The 12,704-nt window shown below is 56.1% G+C and overlaps 1 protein-coding gene and 1 long non-coding RNA gene across 3 annotated transcripts; one reads left to right on the forward strand and one right to left on the reverse strand.

Annotated features, from left to right (window-relative positions):
* Positions 1-794: 794 nt before the first annotated feature.
* PIANP (PILR alpha associated neural protein) lies at positions 795-6,153 on the forward strand. 2 transcript variants are annotated; one of them, XM_055394257.2, is made up of 6 exons: positions 795-982; positions 3,107-3,163; positions 3,370-3,881; positions 4,644-4,725; positions 5,514-5,735; positions 6,016-6,153. In XM_055394257.2, exons 2-6 carry the CDS (start codon positions 3,147-3,149, stop codon positions 6,035-6,037), a joined length of 855 nt encoding a protein of 284 aa, XP_055250232.2. In that variant the 5' UTR covers positions 795-982; positions 3,107-3,146; the 3' UTR covers positions 6,038-6,153. The 2 variants fall into 2 exon arrangements, with proteins under 2 accessions (XP_055250232.2, XP_088693515.1); XM_088837389.1 differs by having other exon boundaries at positions 3,112-3,163.
* Positions 3,768-12,606, reverse strand: LOC129535698 (uncharacterized). Its single transcript, XR_016037699.1, has 4 exons — positions 12,511-12,606; positions 11,874-11,947; positions 8,656-8,725; positions 3,768-4,797 (listed from the first exon to the last, which is right to left on the reverse strand). It is a non-coding gene; the product is annotated as an uncharacterized LOC129535698 (long non-coding RNA).
* Between the last annotated feature and the right edge of the window lie 98 nt (positions 12,607-12,704).

Consider the following 12,704-nt stretch of genomic DNA (forward strand, 5'->3'; position numbering starts at 1 on the left):
ATTAGGGGCTGGGGAGGCCCATTTAGCTAGAGGAGTCGAGAAGGCCTCCTAGAGGCGGTGACACAGGAACCAAGGGAAATTTTAATGAAATGAGTGAACCACTGTGAGAACCCGGGGGAAACGGTCAAGGCAGTGGGAACAGCAAGCGCCACGGCCCTGAGGCAAGCTCACCTCCTCTAATTCTAGGAACACAGATCAGGTCCAGTGTGGCTGGGACATGAAGAGCGATGGGAGGGCAAATCCGAGAGCTCCCTGGGGGGCCAGGTTATGCGGGGCCTCCTAAGGCACAGTAAGGAGCTGGGATACTCTGAGCGCTAGAAAAGCTGAGTAATGCATCTCGGTCCACTTATTTGAAAGATCTTTTGGGTTGCTCTGGGAAGGATACACTGCAGCTGGGCCAGAATGGAATCAGGGGATCCAGCTGTTGTGATAGTCCGAGGAGGGTGCGAGGACATCACTCCCACCCTCATCCCACCTCATCCCCCAGCAGAGGCGAAACAGAGTCGGGAACCCAGAGCTTCGGGTGACTCAGAATCTCAGAAACTCACTGGGGCAACCACGGGTGTCCACGGAGTTGGGGTGAGAGTGGAGAAGCCCGCCCCCGGAACCCGGGGGATCGGACTCCCAGCTCACCCTCCGCTGCCCTCTCCCATCCTCCACCTGGGACACGGCCGGGCGCGACTTCCGAGGCGCGGCAGCGGGAGGGTTAAACCGAGCGGGGGGAGGAGGAGAGGCGGGGACCGCGCGCTCGGAGCGGCAGCGCCGAGCCCCGCCGAGCCGAGCGCAGCCCGAGCCCAGCCGAGCATCTCCCGCCGCCGCCGCCGCCGCCCCGCGCCCCGGGCGCTAGCCCCCCACCCTCTCCTGCACCCCGTTGCCCGCAGAACCCCCGACCATGCCCCGTGCCCCACGCGTTCCCGCGACCCCCCAGGCCGGCGCAGCCCCGAGCGCCCGCAGCCGTCGCGCCGCCGCGCCAGGCATGCAGGTGAGCGAGAGGGCCCCCACGCCCCCACCCGAGGGAGCCCGGCCCTGCCCTCCCCGACTCCGCGCCCTTCGCCCCCTAATCGTCTCGGCGCGGCCCCCCGCCCGGCTCGAGCCTCCAGCCCAGAAGCTCGCCTCGCCCGCCGCGCTCCGCATCCCACCACGGGTCCCGACTCCGTCCTGCCCTCCTGCGCAGCGGTCCGGGCGGCTGCCTGCATCCCGCCTCTGGCTCGGCCCCTCGCATCCTCCTGCCTCGGCTTCCTTTTCTGCTCTCGGCGCTCCCTCCCACGGACCCCCCTCGCCTACCTCCTGGTCCTCGTTTCCACACCCCCCACCCCCACCCCACTCATCGCTTTCCAGCGGGGTCCAGGGGCCGCGGGCCCTCGGGAAGGGTGGGCTTGCGGCCGCGCTGGGCATGGGCCCCGCTCCCCCAGCCCCAGACTCCCGCCCCACCCCCAGCTCGTCTCCTGCGCACAACAGGTCGGTGAGGAGCGAGGGGAGGGTGGGGGTGGCGCGCCAGCCCGGCGACTGTGGGCTTCCTGGAGGGGGTGGCTAAGGGGCGCGGGGTCCGGGGACTGGAGTTGACGGTGGTTGGGGCGGGGGGATGCACAGGTAGGAGAGGCGACAGGGTCCCGGCGTCAGCTGGCCGCAGCTGGCCCTGGGAACCCCTCTCCGCTCCACCGGCTTCCACTCCTTCCTCGGTCCCCGCAGCCTCGCTCTCTCCCTGGCTTCCCCTCGTGTCTTCCCCACCTTCCCTGCCTCTCTCCTTAGCTCCGTGTCTCTCTACGGTGGAAGAAACAATTTCCAACTCCTCCATCTTTGCTGCTCCCCAGGCCCTTCCTTGTCTCGTTCTGTCCTCGGTACCTTGTCTTCTCCTCCCCGCTTTCTTCCTCCCCATCCCTGGTCTCCTCGTCCCTCTTCTCCCCTCTCCTTCCGCGGTCTCCACTTCCCGTCCTGCCTGGACCGTTCTTTCCTCCTTCTCCCCGGCTGCTGCGACCCCGGAACCCTCTCAGTTTCCGTCCCCGACCTTTCCCCTCATGCTCAGCATCCTACAGCTGTCCACCTTCTGTGCGCGCCCGCCACCCCAGTCCATGCTTTCCGGGACCAGCCCCCCTCACCATCTTCCTCTTCACCTTTCTCCTCCTTTCTCACGCCTCACCAGCCTTCCGTCTCTCAGCCCATCACCTCTTCACAGCTCTCTCCACAGCCCACTTTCCCAGTCCCTTCCCCAGATTCTCCCACCTTACTCCGTTATTCTCTGAGAGCGCTTCATGTCCAGATCTGGACCCAGAAACCAGAGGACACTGAATGTCACATCCTCATTCACTGGGGAGCCTGCTGCCTCCCCCTGGGTCTGCCACCCTATACGCTGAGAACGTGTCCTCCTCTTTCAGAACCCTCCATCCCGATGATTCTCCCAGACTGTTTACCCCAGAGAGCGACATTTGAGGGTCCGGCTTCTCCCCAACTCCACTTCTTCTCAGAGGGCACCTATGCGTTTGGATGACTGAACACTGAGCAAAAATTACATTCTGTAGTTTTCTCCCACCCACCTCTCCCTTTCTCGTCTCTTTCCTTCCATCCCTCCATCTCCGTTTCCTCTGCTCCTGAAGATGCAGATTCTTGGGGCCATTCACTCCTTAGAGAAAAGCCTCGGAGGACCAGTGGGGTGGGCAGTCTGGGATGCTCCCCTCTGTGCAGCCCCACACGTTCACACACTCAATCTGATTGACTTCCTCTTCCCTCCCCCCTCAGACGCCCTCCCTCGCGGTAGGTGCTCACGGAATCACAAGGTTCTTGGCTCTAAATTAAGATCCAAGAAAAGCTAGGAGCTGTGGGCAGAGGAAGTGAGAAGGAAGGAAGCCAGAGAAGTGAGAGTAGACCCTGGGGTGGGGAAGTAACACGGACCTGGGAAGTTGCAGATAGGGACTGGGGACTAGACAAGGGACTGGTCTGGGACTTTCCTCTCCCCTCCCCAGGACAATGCTAGGCAACTGAGGGTCCTGAGTGGTGGCAGCACAGATGGCAGCTGCAGCTGGGAGGGGAGCTGGAGGTGAACAGGGAGGATGGATGAGCTGGGGAGGTCCTCGGGGCAAGCTTGGGATGTGACAACCCCTCTCTTCCCCAGTAAAGGCTGAAAATCTGAGTCACCGCTGAGGATCTCGGACATGGAGTCCAGGATGCGGTAAGTTTGGAGGAAGCTTAGAGGCCATGTTCCCTGGGGTTTTGACCCTTGCCCTCCTAGGCCCACCTAGGGCTTTCCATCCTGAGGGCTCGACCCGTGGAAGATGGGAAGTGAGACATGTCTTCTTCCCATCGCCACGTTTTGCACAGAGGAAGGAGGCAGCCCAAGATGGCCTCAGACTCATTGCTCTCTCTCCCTTCCCGCAGGCCTGCATTGCTGCTGTCCCATCTCCTCTCTCTCTGGCCACTGCTGTTGCTGCCCCTCCCACCGCCTGCTCAAGGTTCCTCCTCCTCCCCTCGAACCCCACCAGCCCCAGCCCGGCCCCCCTGTGCCAGGGGAGGCCCCTCGGCCCCACGCCACGTGTGTGTGTGGGAGCGGGCGCCTCCACCAAGCCGATCCCCTCGGGTCCTGAGATCACGTCGGCAAGTCCTGCCGGGCACCGCACCCCCAGCCACCCCATCAGGCTTTGAGGAGGGTCCACCCTCATCCCAGTACCCCTGGGCTATTGTGTGGGGCCCTACGGTGTCTCGAGAGGATGGGGGGGACCCCAACTCTGCCAATCCTGGATTTCTGCCCCTGGACTATGGTTTTGCAGCCCCCCACGGGCTGGCTACTCCACACCCCAACTCAGACTCCATGCGGGCTGATGGAGATGGGCTCATCCTTGGAGAAGCACCTGCCACCCTGAGGCCCTTCCTGTTCGGGGGCCGCGGCGAAGGTGAGTGGGAGAGGCTGGGGAGGGATATGGACCCGGTGCTGGTTGAAGACTCTCAGGGCAACAGGGGTCCTGTCTGTCAGCTCCTTCCACAAGTGTGCCGGGCCCTGGGCTGGCACAGGAGGCCAAGAGGAAGATGTGTCTGAGCCCTGGAGGAGCTCAGGTCCACTGGTGAAGACAGATGCGTAAACCCTCGGAGATGAGTCAACAGTAATACACGCTCTAACAGAGGCGTGCATAGCATGTTTTTAGGCAAAGAGAAGGGAGAGACTACTTCTGCCCGGGGATCAAGACACCTTCCAAGAATAGACATTGGAGCCAGACCCTGGAAACAGTGGGAGTAGTCCTGGCAGAGGAAGGCCCTTCAGGATGACACCTCGACTCAGAGCACGCAGACACAGGGCCAGTGGTTTGGGGGCGGGGCCATGGCAGAGATGGACATTTTCACCCCCGAGTTTTGGTGCAGAGAGAGAGAGGTTCTGAGAGATTCTCTCTGACCTTGGAACTCCTTCTCATCCCATATATACAGAAGATTTAGGGAAGTGGAGAAAAAAGATTTGGGAGGGCAAGAGCTGAAAACTCTGGGGAAAGCTGATGATAAAAATAAAGCAGGGAGGCTCTAAAGAAGCAGAGAAAAAGAGCTGGATGATGTGGCTTCCAATGGCAACACCACTCAAGCTTCCTGAACCTACAGCCTAACCCCACCCCCAACCCTGCTTGGCTTCCCCGGCCCCAGGCCTCCTTAAGACTTTTTCCCTGAAGCAGGTGTGGACCCTCAGCTCTATGTCACAATTACCATCTCCATCATCATTGTCCTCGTGGCCACCGGCATCATCTTCAAGTTCTGGTAAGCCAGCAGGAAGGGGACGCTGACATCCCCACGAATGTTTGGCTGGAAGGAGCCTGGGTGGCAGTTTTGCTGGGGGTGGAATAGGAAGTGGTAGATTAAGGCAAGACCTTGGGGAAAGATAGGAAGGATCTGGGCAGGGGAAGCTGGGAGAAATGAGCTCAGGTTCCTGCTGGGGAAATACAAGGAGAGTGGGAGAGGTAGGGAGATCATTGTGAGCACAATTTGGGGGGCTAGGGTGGCCATCCCTTGTTCCCATTTCCTCCAAGACCCATCCTGCAGGGCCCTTCTTAAGGCCGCCTTAAAGGGAGGAGGGAGAAAATCCCAGCCTTTTGCATGCACTTAATAGCAGGTCACTCAGTCCTTCACACTTTACTGCAAGACTCATTAGACTCAGGTGTCCAGGTCATTAGCTGACTTTGAACTAGAACTAAACCTGCCAGGCACCTACTGCGGAGAGAAATGGCTCTCTCGGTGTGTGTGTGTGGGGAGGGATAGTTGGGGGGGACTCTGTGTGTCCATGGGGAGGGAGCGCTCATTCTGTGACTCTGGACCAGGTGGGAGGGTCGTTTAGATTCCCAGGCTCCCCTGGGGGCGCAGGGACAGGAAGTGGTTTTGTGGACAGGGTCTCAGGATCTGGGGCATAGGGAACAGTTAGAGGCTGGTTTCTCTGCTGTCGGATGCTGCAGGTGCCTGGGGGAGGCTGGGGGGTGACCAGCGCCCGAGGGGGCCCAGGCTGGGGACTTCTCGAATGGGTGAGAATCTCTCTCCTTCCGGGGGGCCGCCAGCTGGGACCGCAGTCAGAAACGGCGCAGGCCCTCAGGGCAGCAAGGGGCCCTGAGGCAAGAGGAGAGCCAGCAGCCCCTGACTGACCTGTCTCCAGCCGGGGTCACTGTGCTGGGGGCCTTTGGAGACTCACCCGTCCCCACCCCTGACCACGAGGAACCCCGAGGGGGACCCCGGCCCGGGATGCCCCAGCCCAAGGGGGCACCAGCCTTCCAGCTGAACAGGTGAGGGCACGGCAGAGGGCAGGGAGGTGGGCAGTGGCTGTGGGTGGGGTGCTCCCCGCCGGATGGGTGGGGAGGAGGTGGACTGGCCCACCCCCAGAAGACTGGACCTCTGCTCTCTGGGGGGCCCCACCTGTCTCCCTGTAGATCTGTGTCCTGTTCTCAAGCTGCCATTTCACTCCACCTTGCCCCTTAATCTCCATCCCTTTTATATCTTGAACTGCCCTCCTGATTCTGGCTTGCCCCTTGGTTTCTGACTGTGCCCTTTCCCTTTTCCCCTTAGGATTCCCCTGGTGAATCTGTGATGTCCCTCAAGGTTGGGGCACCTCCAGGCAGGGGGCCAAGGGCCTGGCGTAGCCCCCATCCTGCTGAGGGGATGGCGGCTGTGGGCACTGCGGCTCTGCCTGGGCTCACACCTTGGGAACACTCGCTGGCCCACAGGCAAGCCCAGCTGCTCACCCTCCTTGAGGTGGGGGCCTCACTTATCTGTGGCTTCTGGCCCCGTCCCCACCCTGGCACACTCACATGAGCCTTGCACACTCCCCTCTCCCCTCTCAGGCCATCGCACACTCACGCTCTTGTACAGTCAGTCTCCCCACCCACATCCCCACTCCAAGGATCCCCGTGTCCTCCCTTTCGTCTCACACTTTTCCACTTTTCGCTTCCTCTGCTCCCGCGTCCTGCGCTGGCCCATCACTGGCGGGCAGTGGGTGTGCCTCTCATGTGCATTTCCCGGCCCCTCGCTGTGGTGTTGTGTCGTGCTCACACTCCACTTCGTGAACACCCACGGGTGGAGTTCCTGTGTCCCCTGCATGCTGCCCCGGAGGGGGGCGGGAGATGAGCTGGGGGCTCTTTGGGCCCCATCTGTCCCGGTCCCACCCCACTCCACGTCGTGGGTTTTACCATGTCCCCCATCCCACCCTAAGGACTCCCCTGTGGAAATGGGGAGTCATGAGGCCCCCAAAACTCCTCCCAGCCCCACTGCTAAGTTCTGTTGTCTGGGAGATGGCTTTTGGGGAGCCTCCTGCTGCACTGCAGGAGAAAGGGGCCCCCATTTGCCCTCCCCTGCCTCCCAAGTCCTTCTGTCTCTTCTGTCCTGGCTGTCTGTGCGTGTCACTCTGGAACTCAGAGCCCCCTTTCCTCCCCACCGTCCCCCCAAGTCAAGTCCTCCACTTTCCAGTCCCCCTGAGGGCCTCCCTAACTCCACCTAGGCTGCCAGGGACCAGGGCCAGCTGGTTTAAGGCCATCGGGAGCTCTGCCTCCCAACCTGCCCCTCCCCTTCCCTCCTTGGTTCCTCCAACTCTCCTGCCTTTTGTCCTCTCCATCCCTCAGGTTTGTTCCAACTTCTCATGGCTTTCCCACCTTCCTTCCTTCTTTCCTCTCTTACCTGGCTCCTATGCTGTGATATATATTTTTGTATTATCTCTTTCTTCTTGTGGTGATAATCTTGAATTCTTGTGGGATGTAAGTTTCAAAATTTTCAAATAAAGCCTTTGCAAGATACCTGAGTCCCCTGGTTCTGCCTCATGAGCCCCGCAGAGAGGAAAGGAGGAAAGGCGATGGGCAGCCAAGAGGGAGGAAAAGCAGGATGAAGGGGTGACCCTCTAGACCCGAGTGACGTGGCCTGCTCTGACCCGGAGTTGGGGTCTGGGGGCTCTGATCCGAGATGAAGCTGAAGGAAGAGACACTGACGGGAGCAGACCTGATGAGGAGCAGCCGGAGCAAACTGGAAGAGTAGCTTGTTAATTACCAGCGAAGGTCAAGAGAGACCATGAGAAAGGAGGCTGAAGCAAAGGGACACTTCTGTAGCAGCTCAGGCGATGGCGCCAGCCAGAAAAGGAAGAGGAGAGCTGATAAGGCAGATGGAGGGTGAAGGGCAAAAGGAGAAGAGAAAATGGAGCAATGGAAACAAGACAAGAGAGCCGCAGGAGAGAGGCTGACTGCCCTGCTTGTTTTATTTTCAGCCTTGCTCCCTAACCTGACCCCACCCACAGCTGTCCCCCAGAAGCCCTGTGGTTAACTCTCATTAGCTTTTCCTGCTCTGCCCTCTTGAAGAGGCACTGCTGGGGTGTGGGGGTGGTTTAGAGGGGGTGTATTTGAAGGAGGGAACACAGGCTGCCCAGCTGGGATCAGTCACCTCTGAGCCCCCAGTTCTAGGTTTGGCTCTTGTAACAGCCCTGCAAAAGCCCACACAGCAGCCTCTCAGTTGTTGCTAGGCTTTGTTGCCATGGTAACCATCCAGGTCCCATTTCTCCCCCCCACCCCCATCTGTGCCCCACTTGCTCCCTGGAAATGGGGGAGCTCCAGGGAGGAGAGGAGATAGTCACAGGTAAGTGGGGGCTGCCCTGGCCTCTGTTGGCCTTTGCGTATTTACTTTTGCAGCTAGAATCAGGAGTGTCTATGTGGTCATAGGTGCGTGTTTTAGGGGTTGGTGAGCTTTACTGTATAACACCAGTGAGGTGTGGCTGAGTCTACGCAGCACACAACGGTGAGCGCAGGGAGGAGGGAGAGTATTTCTCAGGATCAGAGCAGTATGTGGATTCAGGGCGTCAGACTCCCTAAGAAAAAGAGGCAGCAGAGCCAGGCCAAGGAGTGATGTACCAACTGAAAGCAGAGGTGCTAAGCAAACATACTGCTGAGGGAGCTCAGAGTCAATCCAGTGGGACCTGAAGAGACTCCAGCCTGTAGCTGGTGAATGGGACAGGGCTGAATGGGACCTGAAGTGCAGGAAGAGGTGCTGCTGGGATGGGTTGGGGCAGTGAGGGAGGAACCCAAGGAATGGGGCAGGGGAGGAGAAGGAGGACGGGAGAGGACCTTTCTCTTCCTTCCCCAAAGGAATCTAGTCCCTGTTAGGTCCGGGTAGGGGGAAGAGGAGGCACCAAAGGGGAAGAGTTGAAGTGCCTGGACAGCACTTGTCTCTTACCACCTTCCTCTTCAGAGGGACAGTGTGACCCTCAGGCTCATCCATATGCAGAAGGCACGAATAAAGGCCCCTAATGAAGAGTGAATTAATTACCGCCTGATTAGACTGCTGTTTCTCTAAATTTAAATAAATTAAAACACACCAGCAAGACACAGGAAATCCTTAACCTGTTCTTTCTCCCTAAATGCCCTCGTTCCCTAGGGAATGTCAGATGGTGGGGGAAGGACAGAGGAGAAAGATGTCTCGATCTTCTGAGTTGTCCTAAGGAATGTTAGTGGCTCAGTCGTGTCTGACTCTTTGCAACCCCATGGACTGTCCATGGAATTCCTCTGTCCATGGAATTCTCCAGGCAAGAATACGAAGTGGGTTGCCATTCCCTTCTCCAGGGGATCTTCCCAACCTGAGGATCCTCCTGGCCCAGGAATGGAACCTGGGTCTCCTGCACTGCAGGCAGATTCTTTACCATCTGAGCCACCAGGGATTCCTGTCTTAAGGAATGATCCCAAACTACATCCCATTATTAAGCTAACCAGGAAAAGGCCCTGGGGAAGAATCCTAACTTTCTTGTAGAGTTGAAACTACGGGGCCAGGGAAGGTCCTGGAGGGGTGCAAATGGCAGAGTCACTGCTCAGTCACAGACCAAGAATACAAAGATTGGCCATACTACCCCTTTGGTTCTTGGAGTCCATACATCAGTACCTACCGGGACCAGCATCTCTCACCTCTATGCTTCCTTTGCCTCCTGAACTGTTCATTAAATGACTAAGCCAGACTTCTCTTAAGCATTTTTCTGGAATGCTTACCACTGTGGCTCAGACCAAACCAGAGAGTGGGGAAGCCCCCAGGAGGAGGGATCTCCCAGGCAGAGCTCAGGGTGTGGAAGTGATTCAAGATGGAAACAGTGTGCCAGCTGGAAAACCCCAGGCTAAAATTAACAGCCCTCCTCCCCCTACGCCCCACATTTCTCTAAAGCTTTTCTTTAAGGAGTTCAAAGCACTTAAACTTGCTTCTTATACCAAGGGCAGGAGGAGCAGGGCTGACAGTTGGAGACACTGAGGCCCAAAGGGGTACCAGTTATTGTAAACAGGAAAAGAACAGGAGAACAAGGACTTACAGTGACTACTGCCATTTTGCTCCCGCTTTTCTATCTCAGCCCCCAAAGTCAAAGTTTCTCAAATCATCCATCTCTAACCTATAGAGCAACTAGGTCTGTCCATATCTGCACCTTTCAGACCCTTATTCTGCCAACTGTTGCTCCTGGGTTAACACAGGCTGATTACAGAGTCCCAAAATGTGGTAAAGAGAGCACTCTAAAAAAAATTAATTTTTTTACCACCACCACCATTTTGTATTGGGGTATGGCTGATTAACAATGTTGTGATAGTTTCAGGTGAATGGCGAAGGGACTCAGCCATACATATACATGGATCCATTCTCCCTCAAACCCCACTCCCATCCAGGCTGCCACATAACATTGAGCAGAGTTCCATGAGCTATACAGTAAGTTTTTGTTGGTTATTCATTTTAAATAGAGCAGTGAGTACATGACCTTCCTAAAGTCCCTAACTATCCCTTCCCCTGGCAACCATGAGTTCCATTTTCCAAGGCTGTGAGTCTCCCTCTAAGAGAGCTGCTGCTGTTAAGTCCCTTCAGTCGTGTCTGACTCTGTGTGACCCCATAGACGGCAGCCCACCGGGCTCCCCTGCCCCTGGGATCCTCCAGGCAAGAACACTGGAGTGGGCTGCCATTTCCTTCTCCAATGCCTGAAAGTGAAAAGTGAAAGTGAAGTCACTCAGTCGTGTCCGACTCTTCGTGACCCCATGGACTGCAGCCTACCAGGCTCCTCCATCCATGGGATTTTCCAGGCAAGAGTACTGGAGTGGGGTGCCACTGCCTTCTCCGTCTAAGAGAGCAGACACTTTTTAAAAGATACGGTTACAAGCCAAAAATATGTTATCTTCTCTTTAAATATTTAATTGAAATTTTTATTTTTAGGTGTCTTTTGCTACTTCCTTGCCGTGACCTTGGGAAAAATCACAAGTCTTTACAGTCTTAGTTTCATTATCTGTAAAATTTGGCGTTATAGTTATTCCTATACAGGTTATTTTGATCTCTAGGCAAGGAACTATTACTGCTAATAGGAAGCACTTTAATTCTGTTTCACTCAAAATAGAGCTGAGCCCAGAGGGAGTCAGCTCAGACCTAGGGCAGCCTGGTGGCAGCATTCACTTACTCAAATAACATGTATTTATTTAGCATATACTGAGTGCTCAGCAAAGCCATGGGAGGGCACCATGTATGAGACAGTTTCTCCTAAGCTGCTGACAACTGTGCTGAAAAGTTACATGAAAGAAATTGAAAGTGAAAGTCACTCAGTTCTTTCCAACTCTTTGTGACCACATGGAATATACAGTCCATGGAATTCTCCAGGCCAGAATACCAGAGTGGGTAGCAGCTCCCTTCTCCAGGGGATCTTCCCGACCCAGGGATAGAACCCAACCCGGGTCACCCGCATTGCAGGTGGATTCTTTACCAGCTAAGCCACCAGGGAAGCCCCATAAATCACAATAAAAGTCAATAAATTTTGTTCATGAATGAATGAAATGGCTAAGCTGAATGACAATAAGAGGATTGCTAATGGGGTTCCCTGCTTGGATTAACCTCTTCACGGCCCACATCTCTGAGCCACCAGGGAGGCGTGTCAGCTGGTAAGGAATCCGCCTGTAACGCTGGTGACTGGGGTTCGATCTCTGGGTTGGGAAGATCCCCTGGAGTAGGAAATGGCAACCCACTCCAGTATTCTTGCCTGGAAAATCCCATGGACAGAGGAACTTGGCAGGCTACAATCCATGGGGTCGCAAAGAGTCAGACATGACTGAGCGATTAACACACACACACACACACACACATACATACAAACGTGTGCATACTAAGTCGCTTCAGTAGTGACCGACTCTTTGTGACCCCATGGACTGTAGCCTACCAATCTCTTCTGTCCATGAGATTCTCCAGGCAAGAATACTGGAATGGGTTGCCAGTGCCCTTCTCCAGGGGATGGTATATATATGTATATATATGAAATAGTTTTTTAAAAAAGCAGGAACTAAATGATGTTCAAATTTGGTGAACGTGGGACCCTTACAGGTTGGAACAATCAAGGAAGGCTTCCTAAGAGAGTTCACATGAATTGTTCACTGATGCAACAAACGTTTACCAACCGCTTATAAAATGCCAGGCTCCGAGGACACAGCAGTGAACAATCCAGAGTGCTTGCTCTCGTGGGGACGATATTCTGGTGGAAGGACAACAGACAATAAAGTATCAGTGAGAGGTGACTGTTGTATTTAAAAGTAAAGCCGCCTAAGTAGGAGATAGGAGATGTGCCACAGGTACTTAGACCCCAAAGCAAAGGGAGTAAGGGGTGTGGTCAGGTAGGGATCGGATTCTGATGGTTGGGAGAAGTTATTACTCTTTGGCCCTGAGGGATCTCAGAAAACTACTGACACAGTCTTTTCCTTTCCTGCATATTCAAAGCATTGAGACATCCTTGAGGGTATATAAGAAAAAAGAATAACTCCCTAAGTCAGCCTATCGCCCCCTGCGGTTAGGGAACCAGGACCAGTCTTTAAAGAATCCAAAGACTCTGATGCTGGGAAAGGTTGGGGGCGGGAGGAGAAGGGGACGACGGAGAATGAGATGGCTGGATGGCATCACCGACTCTGTGGACATGAGTTTGAGTGTACTCCGGGAGTTGGTGATGGACAGGGAGGCCTGGCGTGCTGTGATTCATGGGGTCGCGGAGAGTCGGACACGACTGAGCGACTGAACTGAACTGAACTGAACCGCCCCTCCTACCTTGATGCATAATTCATGAGCCTGTCGCGTTCCCACCCTCCCACTCCCCCAGAAGTCCCTTCCGGAAGCCGAGACCGCTGTTCTGAAGGTTCGGCTCCTTTCCTTAGCAGAACCTGCCTTCACTTCCGCGGTGGCGTCACATCCCTGAAAGGTCTACGCCGTCCCCCGGGCAGAAGCTACTTCCGCCCTACTAG

Source organism: Moschus berezovskii, chromosome 6 (assembly GCF_049115385.1).
Source record: "Moschus berezovskii isolate FMDL1 chromosome 6, NW_MosBer_1.0, whole genome shotgun sequence".
Taxonomy (NCBI): domain Eukaryota; kingdom Metazoa; phylum Chordata; class Mammalia; order Artiodactyla; family Moschidae; genus Moschus; species Moschus berezovskii.

What these genes read in the sequence shown, in the direction of transcription:
- PIANP (XM_055394257.2), top strand. An exon ending in GGCATCATCTTCAAGTTCTG is followed by an intron (nt 4,726 to 5,513) that starts GTAAGCCAGCAG and finishes GGGGGCCGCCAG; the next exon opens with CTGGGACCGCAGTCAGAAAC. An exon ending in CCAGCCTTCCAGCTGAACAG is followed by an intron (nt 5,736 to 6,015) that starts GTGAGGGCACGG and finishes TTTTCCCCTTAG; the next exon opens with GATTCCCCTGGTGAATCTGT.